The sequence below is a fragment of the Drosophila subpulchrella genome, chromosome 2R (genome assembly GCF_014743375.2).
Source record: "Drosophila subpulchrella strain 33 F10 #4 breed RU33 chromosome 2R, RU_Dsub_v1.1 Primary Assembly, whole genome shotgun sequence".
NCBI lineage: Eukaryota > Metazoa > Arthropoda > Insecta > Diptera > Drosophilidae > Drosophila > Drosophila subpulchrella.
In genome coordinates this window covers 10,533,457-10,556,689 of record NC_050611.1, presented here as the reverse complement: position 1 = coordinate 10,556,689, position 23,233 = coordinate 10,533,457, and the positions used below count along the sequence as shown (strand labels likewise).

The 23,233-nt window shown below is 39.9% G+C and overlaps 2 protein-coding genes across 2 annotated transcripts; one reads left to right on the top strand and one right to left on the bottom strand.

Annotated features, from left to right (window-relative positions):
* Positions 1–2,855: 2,855 nt before the first annotated feature.
* On the top strand, positions 2,856–4,089 carry LOC119551226. The gene is made up of 2 exons (XM_037860463.1): positions 2,856–3,016; positions 3,694–4,089. Exons 1-2 carry the CDS (start codon positions 2,953–2,955, stop codon positions 3,819–3,821), a joined length of 192 nt encoding a protein of 63 aa, XP_037716391.1. The 5' UTR covers positions 2,856–2,952; the 3' UTR covers positions 3,822–4,089.
* A 5,053-nt stretch (positions 4,090–9,142) lies between these two features.
* Positions 9,143–15,716, bottom strand: LOC119550211 (aristaless-related homeobox protein). The gene is made up of 5 exons (XM_037858766.1): positions 15,243–15,716; positions 13,045–13,357; positions 12,766–12,895; positions 10,130–10,217; positions 9,143–9,931 (listed from the first exon to the last, which is right to left on the bottom strand). Exons 1-5 carry the CDS (start codon positions 15,397–15,399, stop codon positions 9,369–9,371), a joined length of 1,251 nt encoding a protein of 416 aa, XP_037714694.1. The 5' UTR covers positions 15,400–15,716; the 3' UTR covers positions 9,143–9,368.
* Between the last annotated feature and the right edge of the window lie 7,517 nt (positions 15,717–23,233).

Here is a 23,233-nt window from a genome sequence, read left to right as displayed (position 1 = left end):
GGGCATCAAGTTCTTCAAGGCGCTTCCATATACCCGTTTTATATGGAGACATCGCACACACCCCAAAGCACACACATTGTTTTCACTTCAATTATTATCGATGAAGCTGCAAAGCCACCAAAACTCCGAATATAATAAAATCCAAACTTGTGCCCAGCGAAGCGTAAAGTGTTGGAAGCTCTGAGACTTCAAAACGTTTCTTGAAAAGCGAATCCTTGATTCACTAAATGCACAGGGAAAAATTTATATTGTGTTGGTAAATAATAAATAATAATATTTATATATAGGTTTCTTTAGCACGGTTTGCTAGGATTACAAATATAGAAATTAGAATTTGAATAATGATCCACTAAAACAATCAACGAACTTTTAAAAAAATTGTTCAACCTTTCATTTTGTATAATAATTTTTATTTATATAAGTTTTATGATTATAAGTAGAGTAATATCGTAAAAGATAATGTTTGGAACAAATTTTATAATTTTTTTACGGTCTGTTTAATTTTATTACGAATTTCTTAACTTTTTTATTTGGTATATAAATTTATCTTTATTTAAATTTTATGATTGTATGTACAGTAATATCGTACAAAATAATGTTTCAAACAAAATTTATAATTTTTTTTAGATTCTGTTTAATTTCATTACCAAAAAATATTTTACAAAACTTAAACGGTGCAATGATAAAAGTGTAAAAACTTCCATATTTTTAATAAATCCTTGCCTAAGAAATAATTTCTTTTAATCCATTCCTTGACCGTTTTAATAAAATTACACTGCATTCTGTAAATCTAAAGTTAACAAAGATTTTTGAACTCTTCTGATTGCATTAACATTCTGAGCACAAACCAAAAACTCTTAGTTTTATGCCAATTAATTCCGATTTCAGGGGGAAACGCGAACGATTTAAAATCTGCATTGGGCACGGCAATTTAATTTGATTGATTTAAATTTTTTCCATTTCCACTGCGATTCACAACACCCTTTAACCGCCTGACTGGCTGAAAATATAAATCGCGGGGATAATGAAAAGCGTCACATTTGATTGCATTTTTTGTGTGAAATTGGGCTGACAATGTTCGCTTTCGCTGACCAAATAAAAATAAAGAAGAAAAAAGCCATCGGAGGAGGCTCACAGCTCACTCATACAGATAGAAAAAAGGGGTGATGGTGATGCATTCACGTGGTTAACACACATATATATACGCATATATTGGGGGTGATTGCCGTTTACGAACAGGCAAAAGGGTGCAGCCCATTGGAACACGGGGCCAGAGACAGAGGAACAGAAACAGGAACAGGACCTTTGGCCAGGAACGGAAAGAGGACCTCGACGACGAGGCCGTGTAAACGTGTTAGGGCAGAACAAAAAACACAAAACAAAAATGTGCACTTTACGCAATTTATGTGCAAATTTTTCAATGACTTTAAAGCGATGCAGGGGGGCCGATTGAGTGACTGAGTGACAAGGGGGATGGACCGGCCGGCCAGTCATTATAATCGCTCGCTAATTGACTCTAATAGACTTGGTTCCATCTGGGGGATGGTTGTAGACCCACTCCTGACCTCCCCAAACCCAAAACTGAACGTGCAACCCCCTGCGAAGGGAAATTACATTTGAAAACCTTTTCGAATCGGTTATAATCTCAAGTACTTTGGCAGTTTCCAAAGCGTTGGCTTAGCTAGATCTTTGGCTTAAGAAACACTTTAGCCAGGATAGCCTTATTATGTTTCACACATAGCCATTAGAAAATTGGCCACAAATTAGCACAAATAATGCGAGCATTTAGCAATTTGAATAAGCTGCCGCATTTCAAACTCTGAGCAACCCACACACACTCGCGCTGTTTATCCCCTCAACCTTTCACCTTTCACCTTTTCACATGTCCTAAGTCCGCTCACACTCACACACGTGAATAGGTCCTGGTAATTATGCGCCTGATTTAACTCTACTTTTGCCCTCACAAATGACAATTTCACACTGCTTTGTTGTCCGACTGGCCCTTTCTCTCCCAGATATTTCTGTGTTATTTCAAGTGCCGCGCACTTGAATTCTCTCGGTCATGTCCTTGAAACTGTTCATGCAGAAAGCGGAAAAAAATATAAAAACCAAAATCCTCAGCAGGACAAAGCTGCAAAAAAATGGCTTCTCTCATCGAAATATGAGTTCATGGATGTTGACGGCGATCAAACAAAGGACTTTCGGGGCAGGCCACGCCTTAACGGACCTCCTCCTTTTTTTTGTGATTATTTTTTATTTGCCCAGTGCCAAGGAAATGGCCAAGGAAATTCGCATTTATTATAATCGCGCGGGGAAATGCGAAGAGTGCAAAGAAAATTGCTGCCAATTTCCCGCCATAGAAGAATCGAAGATGAAATTAATTTGCGCAGAGCGCGCAGGCGAGTGCTGCTGCTCAAACTTTGCAATTTGCGGCGCGTTTCCGTTTCCGGTGGCTTTTTTTATTGCGTGAATGGGGCCGTGAGGCTCCTTTGGCAGACAGAAGGAAAGATATAGGGGAAGATGACGGATAGAAAGGAAGGCTGGTTGCTTCGTTGGTAAGGAGAGCTCCAATTGTCATCCATTCCGTTTGATGTGCACATAACAATTTTATTTCCATTTTGCTCTTCACTCGCCACTTTTTTTTTGTTATGTTGCTGCCCGAAACGATTAGCAGCCACTTAGAGCAGTTAAGAGCCTCATTGAGTTTATTAAATCAGGCGTAATAATTGGCACACACACACAATGAACTGCGCACCAGGAGAAAAGGGACATCGGCAAGTGAGGAGAATAGACAGCGAGGAATCAAAGTATCGAACGTCGATATCGATTCCCAGATTCCCAGGCAGGCACTGCCCGCCCCGTCAGATCATATATCCAGTCACACAAAAAACACTTTTCGTTTCAATTGGGAAAATAAAAATTTAAAGGGAATACATTTCAGGCACCTTCAGCATGGCGGACATGGAGGAGTACGGCCTTCCAATGGCGAAAATAACCTTTATATCCGACGAGCTGGGTGAGTCTACAAAGATTATACCATTTTGGTATTTTGGATAAGGTCATAACTTTATGTTCGCTAAGTAATTTTTAAAGTCGGTGTATCATTTACTTAACAACTATATAATAATCGAATTAATTATTGGACATTTACATTTCTCCGGACCGAATAAACATACACTTATGTTCGTCCTGAATTTTAGAAATTTTAAGTTGATAGAGATTTGTTTTTAATTGTAAAACAAAATAAGGCAATTTTAGGGTAGACGTTTTTGTAATTTATAACAAAAATTGCCAATAACTCCAAAAATTCAGAAAAAAGGTATATATGTATGTATGTATAATATACCTAAAGTTAAGGAAGAACTCATGGTGTTAAATGGAAACAGGTACTTTTGTACAATACATCAAAGCAAAGTATCTTATAATTGGTTTACAAAAAGTTGACCCAACATGTTTAAAATTCTGTAGAGCTTACAATATTCCTTAAACTTAGGAAAATGCATAGTGTTTGATCGAAATATTGTATGTATCGTAATATTTTAATTTTAAACTAAAGAATCTTAAGAATAGTTTAAAAAATGTTAAATAATTCAATGGTAACCATGTATTTACTGCATGAAAAACGACAAATTATAAGAAAAACATTTATATATCTACATTCTTCTGAAGCAAATACTTCCCCTATACCTTCAGAAAGGACTCATCTGGCCCGCGTACCCCAAGTCCTGCGGCAGTTGGAGGACATCCGGGAGCCGGAGGACGAAATGCTCCTGGCTGAAGGCAGCCGGCTGAGGAGGAAACCATTTTCGGAGGACTACTAGAAATCAACGAAATTTTCACGTCACAAAACCTAACGAGCGACACCTGCCAAAGGAGCCAAGGTGTTGGCCTGGCAATTAATGACTGGCTCAACTTCTCACATTCACATTTACATTCACGTGCTCGAGCCGGGCAAACAAAGCCATCCAGGAAAGCTGAGGGCGACAACAGCAACACGCAACAACAGCAACAGCAACCGGGCTCTAAAACACACAAACAAATTGTGACAAAGTTGCGGAAATTTAATTAAAATCAAATAGAACCCACTGAGCGAAAGGGGTAGCGAATTGGCAGTCAGGTGTGACCCGATATAGTTTCTAACACGCTCCCACCTTTTTGCTGAATGTCGCTAGTTTTCCGCGTCGTTTAATAAACAAAATGTAAACAAAGTTTAACAGCAATGACACACATGGGACCACCGCTTTCCCCTTGCATTGTTGTTGCCATTGCCATTGGCTTTTTATTAATATAATTTATGAGCCTGTGGTCGTGAGCGGGAAACGCCAACGGCAAGGTGGAAATGCAAACATGCCCAATACGGCAGCTGCTTAATTTCACAGCGCATACATTTGATTAACTTAATTTAATAGTATTTCTTTTTTCGCCGCTATCCCTGCTCCGAGCTCATTTTGATATATTTGTTTGTTTATTTAATTTATTATTATAGTTACGACTATGCGCTCTGGTTAGCAGCTATAAATCCGATTATATAGGTATCGATCATTTTTACTTACGGGCTTTTTATTTATATTTCCTAAACTATTTTATGTGTATTTTATTGCATTATTTACTGGCGACTTTATTTATATTTCTTACATATGGTTAGAAACTCAATCGATTTCAATATATGTATGTTATGAATATAGGGAATGAAAAGCCTAAAAACCTTAACCTTTTTATTAAATACCTCCATCTAAATATATACGACTACATTCAAACTATCAGAGATATATAATTTTAAATGTTTTATTTTCATATTCATATGGAATTTTCCAAATTAATTTTTATCCCCATAAGTTTGGTAACATATAGTATAATTTATAAAGCTAGCAACTGTGTAAGCAATGTATTTTTTAAGGATGGTACAATATTAGGGGATTTACAAGCATACTCGTTAGAAGTACTTTAATATTTTAGTCATTATAGCATTATTTTAATGATAGTACAATATTAGGATATTTACAAGCATACTTATATGTTAGTAGTACTTTTATAATTTAGTCACTCTTTTTATTTAAGGAGTTAAATCAGAACTTTGACATATGAACAAATAACATATGAAAATATCTTTAAATGGGGCTATATATTTTACAAAAATTAAATTAAAATGGTGATTATCACCCAAAGATCGAAACATACTACATACTACAAACTACAAACACGGTGTACAACTGTCACAACAATTGGACGAGGTAGACCATTGGCTAATGAGGACACAATTGGCTACCCAGGCCTTTCCAGCTGTCTGCTATATAGCCATACCCAGTTCTACCTGAACTGCCCAAGGGCCGCTGCATCAGATAAATCAGGCATGAAACCATTATGGCTAAAATCGGTAAACAAAAACCACGGGGCACTGCTCTTTCTTTAATCACGACCAAATGAGACGAGTCGTTTGGCAATCGAAAAAATTAGGCGCAGCTTAGCCACATTTTGAAGTCAGCAGCAGCAGCAATAGCAGGCTGGGATCTTCAGGAAGCATCCTCACCTTTTTGAGGACCCTCAGCTGGAAAGGATCTTCGGCGGTCGGCCCGCTTTGAAATACTTAGCAGGAGCGCGAGCATTTGACACAAAAGTATCGTGTTTCCCAGTTGTCGCCAGCATACTTAGGATCCTAACCTTGGTATCCTGTCGGAAATGTTTTCATTTGCAATTGCATGTTGCGGTATGTTGGCAATTTATGTTATTTTCTGGCGATCAGCGATCAGCGATGGAAACTTGATACTACTCCAAACAAATTGTCGGAATGTCCTCTCAAGTGGTCACAAATTACAGCAATTAAGGAGGGCCCTTGTGTCCTTTTTTTGAGGCATTGGCGTCGTCATATTCGTCCTTAAAATGGCGCTCATTAGGCGCTCTTCCTTGTGCCATCTTCCCGCCCACAGAAGCTAGACAATCTGCGTAATTACCTCGCTGACAACTTTTGATGAATTAAATGCGAAATAAATTTTTAAGTGCGCGTAACGAGCATTCCGGCTGCTGTGCGAAATGAAATGAAAATGCGCCGGCAAACAGAGAGCAGGACGAAAAGGACGATTTTCCACCAGCGAGGTGAAATCTTTCTTGAGCGTCTGCTGAGCGGATTTAACTTGTTTAATTACCGCTGTATTCAGTGCAACTGTCGCTCATTACACTGATATTTTATATTATATATGTATACCTTATGTACGGGTCGAAAATGCTGGCAGTTTTTCAAGTGCACCGCCCACCGTCACCATCTCGATTCGCGTCCACTTGCTGTTGTTTTGTGTAACTGTTACCATTTTAATGCGCTCGAGTGTCGAGGACGAAATTGATTTTCGTTACCCCATTGTGTTGGGCATTTTTTGAAGAGCATTCATACGGCTCTTGTAGAAATTTGTGCCTATACAAGGTGAAATTGCACTGAGCCGAGTGCAAATAAAATGGAGGGAAGACGAGACCCTCGACACTCAATTTCGTAGAGCCACAAATGCGAAACTCGAAGGACCACTTGATAAATTTCATATATTTATAGCCCGCAGAGCGATGCGCTGCATTTGCACACTGAATGAAATTCCATGAGCACAAGCACACACACACACACAAGGACATTTTGGGTGGCCCAAAATGTGGATGGGCGGCCAGCCCCGCCCCCTTTGCCACCCACCACTGCTTCTTGGCCAAACACTTGCACAAATAAAAGATCTACTTCAACTTATTGAATTTTCGTTGATAGAAACAAGATGAAAGAAGCTGGAGAGTAGTGAGACTTTTGAATACCCTTCACTCAGATAATGTATTATTTTAGAACTTTAGATTGCAGAAATATTAAAAATTAAATTTAAGAAAATCGTACCCTGATTCAAAAAGCTTTCCCAATTATCTACTTCTAAGGAGAACTTGGAACTTTGAAATAGTTAAGCCTTAAATGTTTGGAAATTGTCTTTACTTTCATTTTGTATCTCAGAAATATTTCTTATATACTACCTCTTCTTAAGATCGCTCTAAAACCACCTGTTAGTTTTAGGAATGGATACTATGAAGTGTTATTTGAAAGATTCTCATAGTTTACCATTAAATTGTTAGCATTTACTGTAATGTAGTACCTGTTTGATACAATATTTAAACATTTTTTCCTTATTTGAAAATTATAATGGAAAGGAAAATGGTTATGGTATAGAAAATGTAATCATAATTCTCATCTCCTGTTTTATACAAGACCGAAGAGCTAAAATAAAACTTAAAACTTTATATTATTTTATTTGGTTAAGTTCAGGCGATTATCCCCTACAAGTATTTAACTAGTAATTATGTTGGTAATATAAATTAAATTATGAATACGTTTATTTCGAAATCAAACTCCCCTATTTCGAAAGGGTACACCTGCCTGGCAGGTCCTTCCACTCTCCGGATGTCTTTGCTACCTTGTACACAAAGGACGGCCACAAAAGGCAATTGCATATGAGTTTTATGAGAGCTTCTTTTGACATCGCCATGCTGACTGGTCCTGGTTGCTCCTCCTTCGTCCTTTCGGGCATATCCTTTTGACTGTGACAAATCCGTTAAGTCGCGCATTTCGCTCATTATTATTGTGCGCCCCGTATTTGTGCAGGGAATTTGGCTCTGACCTCGCCCGTCCCGAAATATGGCGAGTGGTAAGTGTAATCAAATTCCAACCCGAATCCGAATCCGAGTCCGCATCCCAATCCAAAATCTAGACAGAACTGAATGAGCAGGAACTTGACGGCGTTTTATTATTAAATTTGAGGCCATTGGGCACACAATGCGATATCCTGCAGCGAGAACGAGCGCTGTGCGAAATTATTAAAAAGTAATTATGGCACAAATTACGAGATATCAATATAGCATTTAGCTCTGCATGCGGCCTTATATAAAAGGACTCGTTCTGGTTCCTGTGCAGCCACCACCACTTCAATTCCCGGTGCAAATCCTTTGGCTCACACATCCATCCCATAGAACCATAGAATTGCATTTCCTCCACGGCTGTCTGGCACAATGCGATAGATTCCCTTTTTGGCCCATTGTTATTCGCCTCTTCTCGCCGACTTCTGGGGCTCCTTCGAGTCCTGCTCCTCACATGTTATGCAACATTTCCTCCGCTCGGCAAATTTGACATAATATCGAGATTATTATACGATTTGAACTCTCCGCCTTTCTGGTCTATTCAGTTTCAGTTCAATTGTCGGGGTAGGTCGTCGACTATACCCGATTCTCGACCCAAGATCGCTTTCATTTGACTCTGGCAAAAGGAAAGGTCGAGTCGAGTTTGTACACAATCAATTGTAGCATTTGAGCGATTTATAATGAGACTTTGTAGGGCCATAAGCCCTACTTAAGGTACAAAACTTTTTGCGATTAATTCACTGAACAGCGGGAAGAGAGCGGAGCATGTTGCGGAAAATTAAAAAATTGCTTAGGTTAACGGAAGTTGACCGGGAGATTAACTCGGGCATTGAAATACAAAATATGGGGGAAACGAGGCACAGAATTTGAGGGATATAGTATACATTTTCAGTTTTAGGAAACACGCTCCACCCAACTGACAGTTACGAGAAAATTGTTGAGTTTGTTTCAGTAACAATACATTTAGTAATTACATTTTATATTCAAAAAAAGACAAAAAATCTTTAAGTCACAACGACAATAATTCTAGCACAAGCCATTTCAAATACGAAAGGATCATGGCTGTTTGTTTTTCGTGGATTTTCAAATCTCACAGTTGTTCTCAACGACCATTTTTAGGGGGTATCCCTTATAAAATGTCTTACAAAGAGCAATTACAAATGTTATATGTTTATCTGTCTAGACTTTTAATCAAAGAGAGTCTTTCAAAGAGAGTCTTAGTCTTTTTGATTTTTGATTTTTATTTTTTTAAATTATATTTGTTAAACCGATTTGGTGGATAAAGTAAAAAGACATTTCTATCTATCAAGATACAAAATTCGTTTATGTTAAACTCTGACTATCTTGAAATTTATCAAATATAATTATTTAAGAATATAATACAGATAATATACAGATAAACTTACGAATTTTTCAGGTTTCTCTACCGCCTTCCTACCCACCCATTAAAGACAACCATTTTCTTTTCATATCGTTTATTTCTCGACAGTTTTCCTTAGTGGATAGACTACCTTTATGTCCGCAAGTGGCTAATTACGCGCGAAGATCTCTTACAGATAGATAATGCATTAGGTGTTACGACTACGTTAACTTTGGCGATAGACAAAGCTCCATGTATATCTTACAGTGCGCGGGCTATAGAACCGTAAAAATACAACTAGATATCTACAAATATGTATATATGTATGTACATAACGAGTCCGAATCCGAATATCACGGGGCATTCAGTCCTCGCCCTTGGTGACCACGGAGACGGGAGTGGAGGCGTTGCTGCTGGCGCCGGCAGCGCTGCTCGGCGATTGGGCGGCCGTGCAGATGAGTCCGCCGGAGAGGAGGGAGGTGCCACCCCCACCTCCACCGCCTCCTCCGCCAGAGGGGGGCGTGGCATGGGGCGGCGTGGGATGAGGCACTAGCTTGGGACTCTCGCGCGGACTGCTGTTGCTGCACGGCGGGCTCACCTGGCTCATGGCGGACAGTCCGGCGTGCAGCGAAAGATTCTGCGGATATCCGGCCGAGGCCGCTGCCGCCGCAGCCGCTGCTCCCGCTCCAAAGATCCCATTAAGATTGCTCAGGCCCATGTACTGGGAGAGCAGGGTATGGAAGTTGGGCAGCTTGTAGTGGGGCGCCATCAGATGCTGGGGCAGCAGACCTGCGGCGGCGGCTGCAGCGGGATTGAAATGCTGGTGGAGGGCAAAGTGCGGGGGCCAGAACTCCGACTGCATCGAGCCCGGATGACCCGGAAGTCCATGTGGCGGCAGGGGAATACCGAGCGGAAACTCTGGCAGTCCTGAAAGCAAAAGCAAAAGGGCGAAATTTTGTTAGTCCAAAGTATTTACCAAGAGCTGCCCAAAAAGGGGGTGGTGACACAAGCGACATAATTCCTAATTATGTTGCACACGTAATTTGGCAATTTGCGGACAAATCAAATGCGTATCGGTGGGTGTTTAGGGGGTGGGAATTTTCGGGGGTGGTTAGGTTAACTCACCTTGTTCGGGCAGAAGGTAACCGGCCTTGTCCTGATTCATAAACTTCTCACGTTTGCGCCATTTAGCCCGACGGTTCTGGAACCACACCTGCAAGTAGACGAAAAGAAGGGAATTTAGAGATGGAGTTGTACGTATGCAAATTCGAATACCCCTGGTACTTGGGGTATTATAAGCTAGGATTAAGAAAGCAAGATCAAGATCTGTTTATCTTTAACCATTCTATTAAAAATTTAACAGTTCCCGAAGATTGTATAATTTTAATTTTTGTTACCTGCTGAATTAAGCTAATAAGGGTAATAAAGGGTACCAAACAATCGAAACGTGAATAGTTTAAGCCAACTTGCACCTGGCCAAACGACTTGTGATTGCTTTGACTTTGACCAAAAACCGAACAATTTTCTAATCTATCAATCTGCGAGTTCGGAAAGTCGTAAACCACTTGGTCCTTGGAGAGCTTTTTCTGCGAAGGCTGCATCCAGCCCCGAATGTCTGGATGCCAAAGGACATGGGCGTGGTGGGGGGGGGAGGTCAAATACAATGGCATCCAATCGGAAGTGTTCTGCTCTGATTTGCAACGCTCTCTGTCTGTCTCACCCTTCAGACAAAGAGGGTGTCTTATGCATTTTTCGACACTTGCTGGGGTTTTGGGGTTGACCGACCTCCCCGATTCACCCCTTTAACCCTTTTTACCCATCCACAAAATAGGCGTTGGCTGCACACACATTTCCGTTCTGGGGAGGGGGGACGAATTTTCAATCTCAGCCTCTGAGGCTCTCGTTTTTGATGGGAAAATTAATTGTTTGTAAATTGAAATCACTTGACAACCCACTGTACAGTCGGTGATGAGTTCGAGACAATGGAGGAGTCTCCGTAATTATAGACACCCTGTATTTAGACGAATCCCCCTTTCTATGCCACCCAGAATCTGCAACAATGTGTGCAGTTGAGCGAGTAGTAAATTAGCAACGATTTCCTTGCTATAATTGCTGCCAATTATTGTCCTGTGTCCTGTGAGTCTGCTGGGAAAACGCCACCCACCTCCCACTCTTCCTTCCCCCTTTTCAGTTGTGTGTGTGCGATTTTGTGGGCTTTTTAATTGTCAGTCGGCAGCAATTATAATGCGAGCAACTTAAACCACTGTGCCAGAGCAGCCAGGCAGTAAAAGTTGAATTGCGGATATCCGTTAGGCATTTATCACACATGTGCGATCAAAATGAGAGAAGAAACTGCCGCAAGAAATATAAAAGTGGGCATATAAACTCAAAAATTAGTTTTTGAAGGGATTCCAAGGGACTGTACCAGTTTTGAAATACTTCGAAACTTAATAACAAAGGTTGAACTAAATACTAAATACTTTCAAAAAGACAAAATTGGGTACTTTAAAATAACTAATATTTGCCGACCTATACAAATAAAATATCTTTTGCAAGTTATTATAAAAACAATTATGTATATTGTCAAAAATTTATGAATTCCCGTTCTTTCCTTTTTTTAATATTTTGGATAGAAAGAGTATATAGAACTTTAACACAGCTAACCAATCCTTTTCAATTCTTTTTGTGATACCCCAGCTCACCAATAAAATTTTGACTTAACCCGGGAATTAAGTCGGTGCTTACTCCTTTTTTTCAATTGCCCCAAACAACAAGCATGCAAATCCCAAAATAATTGCCCACTCACCAACCCCAAAACAAGCGAGGATTACGCTGCAGATACTTTGTATCTATCAGCTCAGGACAGGAAAAAAAAACGAAGCTATGGAAATCGGGCAGCTCTAAATCGGTTACTATTCAAGTACCAAAAACGCTCTGCATATGCGAATCAATGACCAATTACAGCTAATCTGCTAACAGATACGAATGGAAGCGAGAGCGCGAAGGACGAGGATGTGGATGCGGATGTGAGGACGTGCGGATGCGGATAAAGACCGTGAAACGGACAATTTGTATTCAGAGCCGGTAATCCCTATTCGAGTGCTTAGGTCAAGTTCTTATACATTCTGTTCATTTTTTCATACGAGTACCAGTGCCAGGCGATACTTTTCCCTTTTTTGCTGTCAACAAACAGCATCGAAATTGAGCGAATCGCTCAATCAAATGTGAAGTGTTTGAAAGCATTTTCAGCTGAAATCAAATTGTATGCGATTCGGGGCGAAAGGACACCCTAATTACATGTGTAGTCGGGTGTATTTAGCCGCGTGTCCTGCAGCAGGCAGAGACAGGCACAAGAACAGCCACCCAAAGCCACTTTAATTGTTTACCCAAAAGTAGAGTTAATAAAAATACCAACACCATGTGAGCGCGGCCAATTTAATCATTTGGAAAATCACAATATCTAATGTCCTTGGGCCAACCCCTATAAAGGAAAGCAACCCTCCCCCTAACTGTGTAGATATCTAAGCGTGTTTGTATACAAAGTGGGGTTTAAGTGTTTCAAAGACCATTTACAAATTGGGTTCGGCGATTGTTTTATAAGGTCTTATCTACCTATTCATGTTCCCAGACTCCGAAAGCGGTTTATTCGCTTGTTATAGAAGGAGTATTGGTGTTTTGCTAGTATTTTGGTATATATCAATGATGATACTAAAACTTAATTCGAAAATAATTGCGCGAATATAAAGACCAATTTCAATTACCTGCACGCGTGCTTCGCTCAAATCCAAGCGCATTGCCAGATCCTCCCTTGTGAAAACGTCTGGATATTGGGTCTTCTCGAAGGCCCGCTCCAGTTGATGCAATTGAAATGTTGTAAATGTTGTTCGAGATCTGTGAAAAATCAAAGCAGGCAAAGGCGGCACGTTAGATAAGAGTTTCCCCTCTGTTTGGATTGTTTGTTGGATGTTTTTTAATAGCCCGACAATGGGTAAATACGATTTGATCTGCTAAGCGGATTGTGCTCGCTACAGCACACTCACCTTCGAACTTTTCGCGGCCTCTCCATATCGCTGAGATCATGGCCATTGTTCAGACTGGAGGACAGCTCGTCGTCGTTATCCACGTCCAGACCTCCGTCCGTATTCGTTGGGGAGTCCTCTCTTTTGGCCTGAACCTGCAATTGTTGCTGATGTTGCTGCTGCTGCTGCTGGTGTTGCTGCTGCTGCTGCTGATGGTGTTGCTGCTGCTGGTGCGACAAATGATTGCTGCCGTTGCTGTTGCTGCTGTGCAAATGATGGATATGATGCGGATGGCCGTGGTGGGGATGCGTAATCAGCACTTCGTTGGGTGTATCTGCAACAAAAAAAGTTAGGGTTAGGGGGCTAAAGTTAAACAATTTCAAATTGAACTCAAGTGCGGCGAAACAAAAAGTTTCGCGTTTGACTTTGAAAATCGAAAGCCAAGCGGCAGCTGCAGAAATTGAAATTCATTCGATTGTAACTGAAGTAGTTATATCCTGGATTTTAACCCCCTTTTATCGCAGTCTCGAAAGCAAATCTTTCAAGTGCTCGAAAGCTACGCAAATTGATTTGGCAATCAATAACAAATAAATATAAAGCGAGGAAAAGTTTTTACCCCCTCTCCAAGCCAAGGCATATAAATATCCTTTCACACGGCCCATGGGCAAAATGAGACTTTTTTGAATAGCCAAAACGGTTCCAGAGCGAAAAACGTGTAATCAAACTTTAATGAACCTCAAATTAATCGGATTCACAATGGCACCAGGACACGTCCCTGCTCAGCAGGACGCCCGGCTGGCTGTGTATCCTTATCGTATTTCGTAACATTTACGCAGTCTGTTGTGGCGAGAAGGTAATTTCCAGCGAGCATCAAATTACGAGGCTCACAGGATGCAGTGTCCTGCGGTGCGCACGCCGCTCGTTGTCGTCGCCAAATTGCAACCTGGACCAATGGGTGCCGTGATTCCACAATCCTGCCAGGCAATTTCGGCCTGCTCCCATGCTCACACTTCCAAGGACTTCAATCTAATTACGGGTCTAATGACGCAATTGCTTTTATCCCTTGGCCCCCTCCTCTCTCTACCTTTGGCATGGATATATCCGGCCAGATATGTTTTGATACACAGTGTTTTTTTTTATTCTTTAGCCGATCCTTGGGGGAAGTGCCTCCTGCAGCTTGGCCACGCCCCCAACAAGAGTTCCAACATGCCCAGAAACACCTCCCTTTATCATGATATGTTTTCTTTCTGCCCGGGGTGGAGGTTCGAGGTTCGTGTTTGCCGAAAAGTTTCTGCCCTGCCCATCACTAACTATGATAAAATGTCCTTACGAGAGCAATTTGCATATGATATGGGAAAGTATGTGAAATGGGTGGTGCTGTCATACTGTCTTGTCTGTGCCCGTTTGAAGGGATCTTTTTGATGTGGTCAACGACGGAGGACGAGTTTGATTTTGGAGAACCAAATTTGGGGAGCTCATTGACTTTGCATGGAGACTAACCTAATATTTTTGGCAACAGCTGGTGGTAAGTTAAGTCAGGGTGTGCTTGTTCTGTTTAAGATGTGCATGATGAATATGATATAATAGCAAAAGACTTCAAAATAAGTTCTTGAGTTTTAAAATTAAGTTATCTAGTTTAACTTTTCATTGCAATTAAACATTATTTTATTGTTTTGAAAATAATTTTAAAGATGCAATTGTTAAATTGAAGTTAACGTGTCCATCACTTAAATTTTTATTGTGTCCGTGACATTGTTTATACAGTTCAATATTACATCGTTCTTGGTAAAACTAAATTCCTAAGTAGCAAGCGAACCAAACAAGCTAAGATTATTTAAGATGTCATTTTAATTTGTCAAAATCAAAAACAAAATGCAGAATTTTACTTTAATGCAATCTCTAGCATCCCCTTCAATAAAAGAAAATACAATTTAAAAGCAAATGCAATTTAAAAATTTTTATACTTTTAAATATTATTAAGAATTCAATTGATTATTCCAAAGTATCTTTGCAATAATCCCTGCTACAATAAATAGCTTGATATTGAATTCTTTACGATGGTAGTGATTTTAAAAACCTAATATTTTGATGGGGTATTCTAAGACTCCTATTCAGATCGCCGACGGCTATACACGACAACCGAAAAACGGAAACCCTATTTCTTCTGAGTTGTTCGATTTCCAATTTTCAATTAAGACATTTAGGTTAGTTGGACTCACCACTGCGCTTGATCTGGTGCTGATTCCCCAGGATCTGATCGATGCTGTAGACGGCGCGGGGGCGTGAGACAGGACTCTCCTGAACGGAGGCGGGGCGCATGGCTGGCGGCATGATTGGGTGGTGCTGGTGGTGCTGCGAGGTCGTCGTGGTCATCATAGCTCCACCGGCAGAGCTGCTCACGAACCGTACGGATTTGCTATTGAATAGTTTAATTCACTTGTTCAGAAATGGTTTTGGTTTACGTTTTTCTTTCGATTTTCCAGATTTTATAATTGGAAACTTGTATGTTTTTGTCACAAACTTTCGATGTGCACGCTTTGAAAATTTCTTAATTAATTGCGATTATATGGGATTAGTCGACGATTTGATTTTGATTTGGATTTCACAGCCACTGCGACGAACTACAATGAGCTGAATCGAATTGATTTGAGTGCGAGTAGTGCTCGTGACGATCAACAACCACCGACTGAGTGCGATTCCTGCGGAACGTAGGTTTAAATACGTTGGCCGTTTGCAAGTGAAATGGGCGAGGCTCGCTCTCGAATCCGAAACCGAATCCCTGTCCCAATCCTTCGCTTTCGCCCATGTCCTGCCCAGTCAGCCGTCCCTTTCGCTCTCTTTCTGCGTATCTAGGGGTAGTTTCCCCCAGTATCTCAACTTTCCAGTATCTCAGTATCCGTATCTGTGTGTTGGGTTGGCTCGTTCGGTGTGTGTGAGTTTGGGTTGCAGGTAGCTTTTGGCTTTGGCTTAGGGGTGTTGGCCCTCTCACTCTCCACCTATACTCTCTCTACTTTCCCTTGACACCTTTCTCTTTTATACCCCTGAACTACCATCTCTTTCGGTAGTTGTAACTAACATGGTTTGCTCATTAATTTTATTTATTTCACAAATTTCGCTTGTTAAAAAGTATCTCATCTCTGTATCTCTCTCTCTCTCTCTCTCTCTTGGCATTGCCCTACCCTTCCCTCGGGCGAATCATCCACAAATCACAAAACAGGTTGAACAACTTACCGGATTGCCTACCTGGTACCTGAATCATGTCGGCCATTTGCCAGGACCTCGTTTATTAGTTCCGCTTCCATTTCGGCAACAGATTTATGGCGAGGATCCCCGTGATCTTGAGAATGAGCCCGTGGTTTCATTGAACAAGCCAAACGATCAATGAATCCCTTTACTTAGCAAGGAGTTCTCGCAGGATCGTACCCTAAGTTCATTGATTAAACTGATCTCATCTCGTCGGATCTTAACCGTTCTGAATCGGGTTTAAAAGGTTAGAGCACAGGTACAAAGCGGAACTGGTTCGTATAATGAATTTCGATAACATTTTAAGTAATTGCAAACCTATTAATTTTACAAAGAATCTAGCCTTTTTATTATTATTAATTATATCAAATATTATTTTATTTTGTATAATAAAATAAAATGTTATAATAATAGTTTGATGTTTACAAAATATAGTTTATGTGAATTCTTTTATGTAAACTTTTTCTAAAGTTTATGATTACGTGATCTTAATACTCACAAATAAATATCTAGATCACTATATTAATCATGGTATTATATTGACCGCACACATATTTCATACATATGTAAATAATTAAAAAATTTATAAAATGCGTTGTATTTAGAATTGTTTTTTTTTACTTTCCAAATACAGCTTCAATAATTTTAATAATTACAAAACAATAAATTGTACCAGTTTGTGAATCGTTTTAATGGCTGTTACCTGCAAAAATGTTGTGCATATAATTAAGTAATATTAAAAATTTAGATATATAACGTATAATATTTTTGAATGTACTGTTTTACCATTAGTAATAAAAATTATATAAACATTAATATTATTAAACCTTAATATTTAAATAATTACCACAATCATTCACTTCTAAATGCTAAAATTAGAAAATTAAAATTATATATCAGTGATTTACGAGTATAACTGTACTATAAAGTAAACAATGCATTATTTTTCTTCGCTTAAGAAACGAAAAATAGCTCATCCCTGGTTAAATCACCCACTTGAATCTGGGATTTGCTTTGGGCATGAGCTTAGGCAGGGCCCTCTATGGTAGTTTGGCCCTAGAGCCCTGGTCCACCCACAGGTTGCATAACACAAAAGAACACTAGAAATGGCCAAAAGTGGTTCCCGTAAAAACCATCTAATGCACGGCGAATACATGGCTAAAACGCCGCATACAATGATAACAAAGCAGGCTTCGGGATTTATCTTCTCTAATTTGTTGAAACTTACACAATTTCTTTGTGCCCCGAACCCAAACAAAGCCAAAGATCGTGGCACCTTCAGCCGGGGAAATCGGGAAAATAAACACGTAATTTCCGCGAAAACTGTGAACAAGTAAGCGAGACAAAGCGTTGACCGGACTCATTAATGTGCCAGATGCATGACGCCACAGGACACGGGATTCAGGACGCAGGACATATATCTGGGATTAGGGCTAGTCTGCCCAGGCGCTTAATCATATTTTCATAGGACGCATTCCGTATGCAGATTTCATTCAGAAATCCGATTGCATGTTCGTTTAATTTAGAGCTGCAGAGGGCATCTCGGGACTTAGGGGTACCATGGGCTACCTGCCCAGATCTTAGGCCCCGTAATCTCTGATCTAATGTGGAATGCGTAATGCGAACCAAGAAATTTATGCAGCATCATCAGCGCACTTAGACGTAATCGCGGCTCTTTAGGACTGCTAACCAGCCAAAAAAAAGGCTGTTTCCTCACTAATTGCCGATCCTCGATCCAGCCCAGGACATGCCCCTTTTTTTATCCAATGGTCATCTGATTGAACCACTTAACAGCAGGCGAGATTACAAGATATTAAACACAGAGGCACTTTAATATCTATAATTTGTTCCCTAATCCAAAAAATCGATATCATTAACTATGATAAAAAACCATTTTAAAAAAGTATTTTTGTATTGATTAAAGTTTTGAGCCATAACAGATTTTTAAATAATCAATAAAAATGGATTTTGAATCCGCATTTTTTTTGTATTGTATTCAATAAGCCTTAGTCTTTTTTCTTGTCTTTAGGTTGGTAAAAAAATAATAAGAGGTAATGTAGAACCTATATTCCTATTTGTCCTATCTACTATGTTGTACTATTTATAATCTATTTTATTAATCTTTTATTATTATAATCGACTTTTGTTTTGCTTTCATAATTTAATATGATAATATGGAATTTTTATTGTATACCCATTTGAAATGTTCCACTTGAACAAAACATTAATTTGATAAATTAAAGTATAAATCATAAGATAAGGACCATTGCACTACGACTCTTTATTGCGCATCTTTCGAGTCCCCTTTCCCTTGCCAACCCAATTTGCCTTTGCTCTTGAACACTTTCAACTAATTTTGCTGTAGGAGCTATTCTTACAACCCCTCCGCTTGTAACCAAAAGCCATTAAGGCCAAGTGTGAAATGACAAATTGAATCAAAGCCAAACTCAAACTCAAACTCATTGAAGACTGCACTTCATTGTAATTTCTAAATTAGCACATCAATTGAGGATAGAATGGGGGGCAGATGATATGATGGCTAATAGCGATAGAGAGAGAGTTCTCCCAAGAACTCTCGCGGAATTCTCTCTGGCCAAGAGATTCTCTCAGGACATGCGCATCGCAGCTGAAAGCTCATTGGATGTCCCAGCGTTTCACTCACACTCGGGGGAATAAAGCCAACGAGGTCATTATCGTGTTACCCCCTCTTAAAAACCCACCTATCCACCCATTCCGCCCCCTTTGCAGCAGCTGCGTGTAAACACATTGTGGCAATTCTCTCTGGTGCCATGACTGTGTTCACCTTTTAATAAGGTTAACTGCGACGACGACAACAACCCACAAACACCCACTTTCCACAATAGAAAATGGTAAGGTTGCTTCTGGAAAAGTGGGGGGAAACTCAGGAGCAAGGAGGGGTGGAGGAGGGGAAGGGATTGATGCTGTTGGCAACATTTTTCTTAACCATTAAATCTAATATATCAAAGTAATAAAATGAATTTCGCTCGTTGTGTGGGTGCAAAGTAGCTGCGAGGACGGTGAGTATCTCAATGTGTGTGCGTTCATTCTTACCCTCCACATAATCCAACTAAAAAGTTTTCGTCTACTTACAGTCTGCCTGCCATTGTCTACCGGATATTCTTCCCATTCCTCGGGGGCACGATGTCCTGGGGGTTCACTGAGTTGGTGATGGGGGTTAGAGGTGAACTGATAGCTTTTCTTATGACTGGGATATTTAATTTTGAGTTTTAACTTGCCACCGGGAAGGGGTTCCGTTCATACCTGCCACTGACAACATTTTGAGCAGTTGCGCGGGGACGGAAAAAACGATTGACTTTTGCAATTAGTAGTGGCATGAGATCGAAGTTGATTTGTTTGGTGAAAAGTAACCGTATAACCCAAAGGCATTTAGGTAGTTAGGACCATCTTATGGTTTAGGTAAAACTTAAGTAAATATTAACCTATCTGGGTTTGATCTTTTTGATTATCCCCTCAAAACTTCGCCTTTATCTGGCGTCCTTTGATAAATATACTGATACTTAAATATATGGCATAGTAAATATCGTCCATAATGGAGTAGAAGGTAAAGACTATTAAATAATTTAGATATCGATTTATACAGAACATTTTTTATTTAAGGGGTACAGTTTGGGATTTCTTATATTATTCCAAAATATATATGTTACTCAATTAAGGGAGTTATTAAAAAGGAAAAATTGTTTACAGATCTTATAAGCTATTATAAGTACGACTTCTCTACAGTTACCAATTGTAAATAACTTTTAATTAATTTACAATTTGTTTAAAGGGCTATATTCATTCAGACTATTATTTAATTTAGATGTCCTTAATTTAATATATTTTCATCAAAAAGGCAACGTAAATCGTTTTCCAAACTCCTCCGGCTGCAGATAGTTTGCAATAGTTGGAGCCCGCCATTGCTGCCTGGCAAAGTGTAATATGCGGCGGCAAATGAGCAACTGCTGAGGTTGGCTAGCAACCGCAATTCAGGCAACACACAGATACACTGGCAAGGCGAAACGGATACTTCATGGCACAGATACATCCACATCCTCACCCACGTAGTGGCTTGAATTATCCAATATCCTTGACTGTTTGTGGACGTAATCAAACAAATGCGAAAGGAGACGGGCCAAGGCTTGTTTGACATTTGGTTTCATAATCTAATATAGCAGGAGGGGAGAAATTGAGGGATACAGGACTCGAACCGCATATAAATATCCCCAGTTAAGTTTTCTAGCCCAACACATTTCTGTGCACGACATTATTGGCCACGTTTATTAAGTCCCGGGGCGAAAGAAGGGATTCGATTCGAGGCGCTCTTTCAGCGAAACCGGAAGACTTGCCTGATTTTCCTGGCACACTTTCCCAGATCCCCGGCGGATAACCCTTAAGTATTCCAAGTAAGGTAATCTTAATGCTCTACATATGCCATATATCGGTGGTAAGTTGACACTCTCTTTGGGCCAAATTAAAGCACATATGAAAGGACACATGGTCCTGAATTCTGCCAAATTTCTGACCAAGATAAGAGGCTAAGGAGCTGCTGCTCACTTCAAACGACTCGAGGCCGACAAAAGTGCTTCCCAATAATTATGCGGCTCGGCTTGTGTTCCATTCTGAGGTGCAGATTTGGCCACCTCCTTTCACCTCGAGAGATGGGCAATCACATGTGGCCAAAGGAATTCATTGGAAATTACCTGTCACATTGTTGGGCACTTGAATTACATAAAAATTGGTCGGCCGAACAATGGCCGAGTGGCTACCGTTTTGGGCCAGGACACACAGGACACAGAGGACACACAAAGGATAATGCTCACATATCCACATGAATATGCGAGGGTGTTTGCCACTATGCAAAACTGTAGCCAAACAAACAAATAGACTGACAAAAGTCTGACAACTGCCAAGTGGCTCTTGGCTCTTGGCTGGGAATCTCGAACTGGAATCTGAATATCTGAATCCGAGTCCGTATCCGAATCTTTGGGCTATAACAATAAGGCGCTTGATATGTGTACGCATGGGCGTGGCCCGGGGGCGGCCCGGTCGGTCGGTCGGGCAAACAACAATTGTAATCACACACCTTTTGTGCCAACGTGTGCCCAAGAAAAACCCTCGAAAACATTTCCTCCGTTCGAGTGTGAAAAAGAAAGAAGTTTTTAGCAGTTTTATGGCTAGATTGGCAAATGAGGAACAATTGAGCCTCGAATGGTCGGAAATGAAAGGCTGATGAAGGCTCATCAGAGCATCTGCATATTGCAACCGCTCCGAGTTCTCATCCCCCCAACACTCGGAAAAATAAAATATATCTATATATATATATTAATTCATTTAATAATACATATCAGTCGAGTTGTTGCGATACATTTTAGGTTTAATTTTCAAACAATTTTTGTTTGCATTTTCAGAATATAATTACATATTCATTTATCATATGTGGAAAGAAATAAGCTAGGTCCAAAAAACCGTATGCATTTTTATTTTAATTATTCAACTGCTTTTTTAGACATCTAGCTTTTACAGCTCCATTAGTTACAACTTTCATGAATTGGTAAAAAACATATTTTTGGAAAACACTATTTTGTAGGGAGTGGGTACATATATTTAATAGTTAATACAATGATTTCGTTAAACATTTTCTTGCAAGGAAACATAGCTTGTTGCCTAAATGACATATCTAACTGGGCAAAATTTGTTTAAATAGGCAAAATTTTTTATTAATTTATTAATGGGTAAGATGATAAGACTAGTTTATCAATTAGGTTATTACTGATTTAACTTGTGAATAAAACGATTTCTTTCTTGGAAACATAATTTGTTGCCTAAATGGCATAATTTACTGGGCTAAACTTGTTTAAATAGATAAAAGTTCTTTTTAATAAGTTAATAATGGTTAAGATGATCTGATTAGTTTTTCAATGATGTAAGATACCAATATCAGTCAAAACATTATAATAAGATACGTATATGGTTTTTTTTTTCGTGTACCCAGCCCCTTACCCCTCATTTTTTCCCTCACTCGCTTTATGAGTGCCAAAGTGTGGGTGTGGGGGGAAACTTGTTCAAAAATTTCATTAAAAACGGTTTTCATTTGTTATTGTTGCTCGGCCCAGCCGCAAATGGAGGCGTAATAAAATAAAAAGTGCAGCCTATGGCTCCTCTTTCTGAACCCCCCCTGCCACGCCCCCTCGCTTTTCACTCGTCCTTACGGAAATGTAACACACAATTGGCAGCCCCCAAAAAAAAAGCGACGAAAAAATATTTTTTAATATCTCATGCAAAATTGCATTCAATTGCTCTGTCTGTGTCCGTGTGAGGACGCCGCATTTGCGCCTGTGTGCGTTTGCATAAGTGCTGTAAATTTCCTTATTTGCCCAACCGCACATGGACACACACACACACACCCCAAAAAGCGGCAGGACTCCATATGTGTGCGTGTATGTGTACAAAAACTTGCATACAATTTTAACTCAAACAAAAACGTTGCAGAAATGAAATTTGTTACATTTTTTGTTTTGTTTATTTATAACAATTGTGTTTAAAAGCGCTTAAATTTCGCCCAGCATGTGCAAATAAGCCACGCCCCCTGCCACACCCACTCCTACGCCCCTTTTTTAGACCCTACCAAAGCCAACAGGCAAGTGCAATTTCTCGTTAGCCGAATTTTTTTCGTTGTGTTTTTTTGGTTCCATTTCGGGGGATTTGGATTTGGATTTTTCGGCTCGGGGTCGGAGGTTTTTGTTTGAGTTCCTTTTTTGGGCATCAGCGGCAGCGAGCAAAATGAAAACTAAATGCAATAAACGTTTGCGTCTAAAAGCTGCAACAAAAAATCAACGCCCAGAGATTAGCTCATGTGCAGATGGCTCTGATCAGTTGGCTATATTCGCAGTGTAGCTATAGCCTAAGCTGATTAAGTAAAAATGCTGAATATGGTCTTCTTAGAACA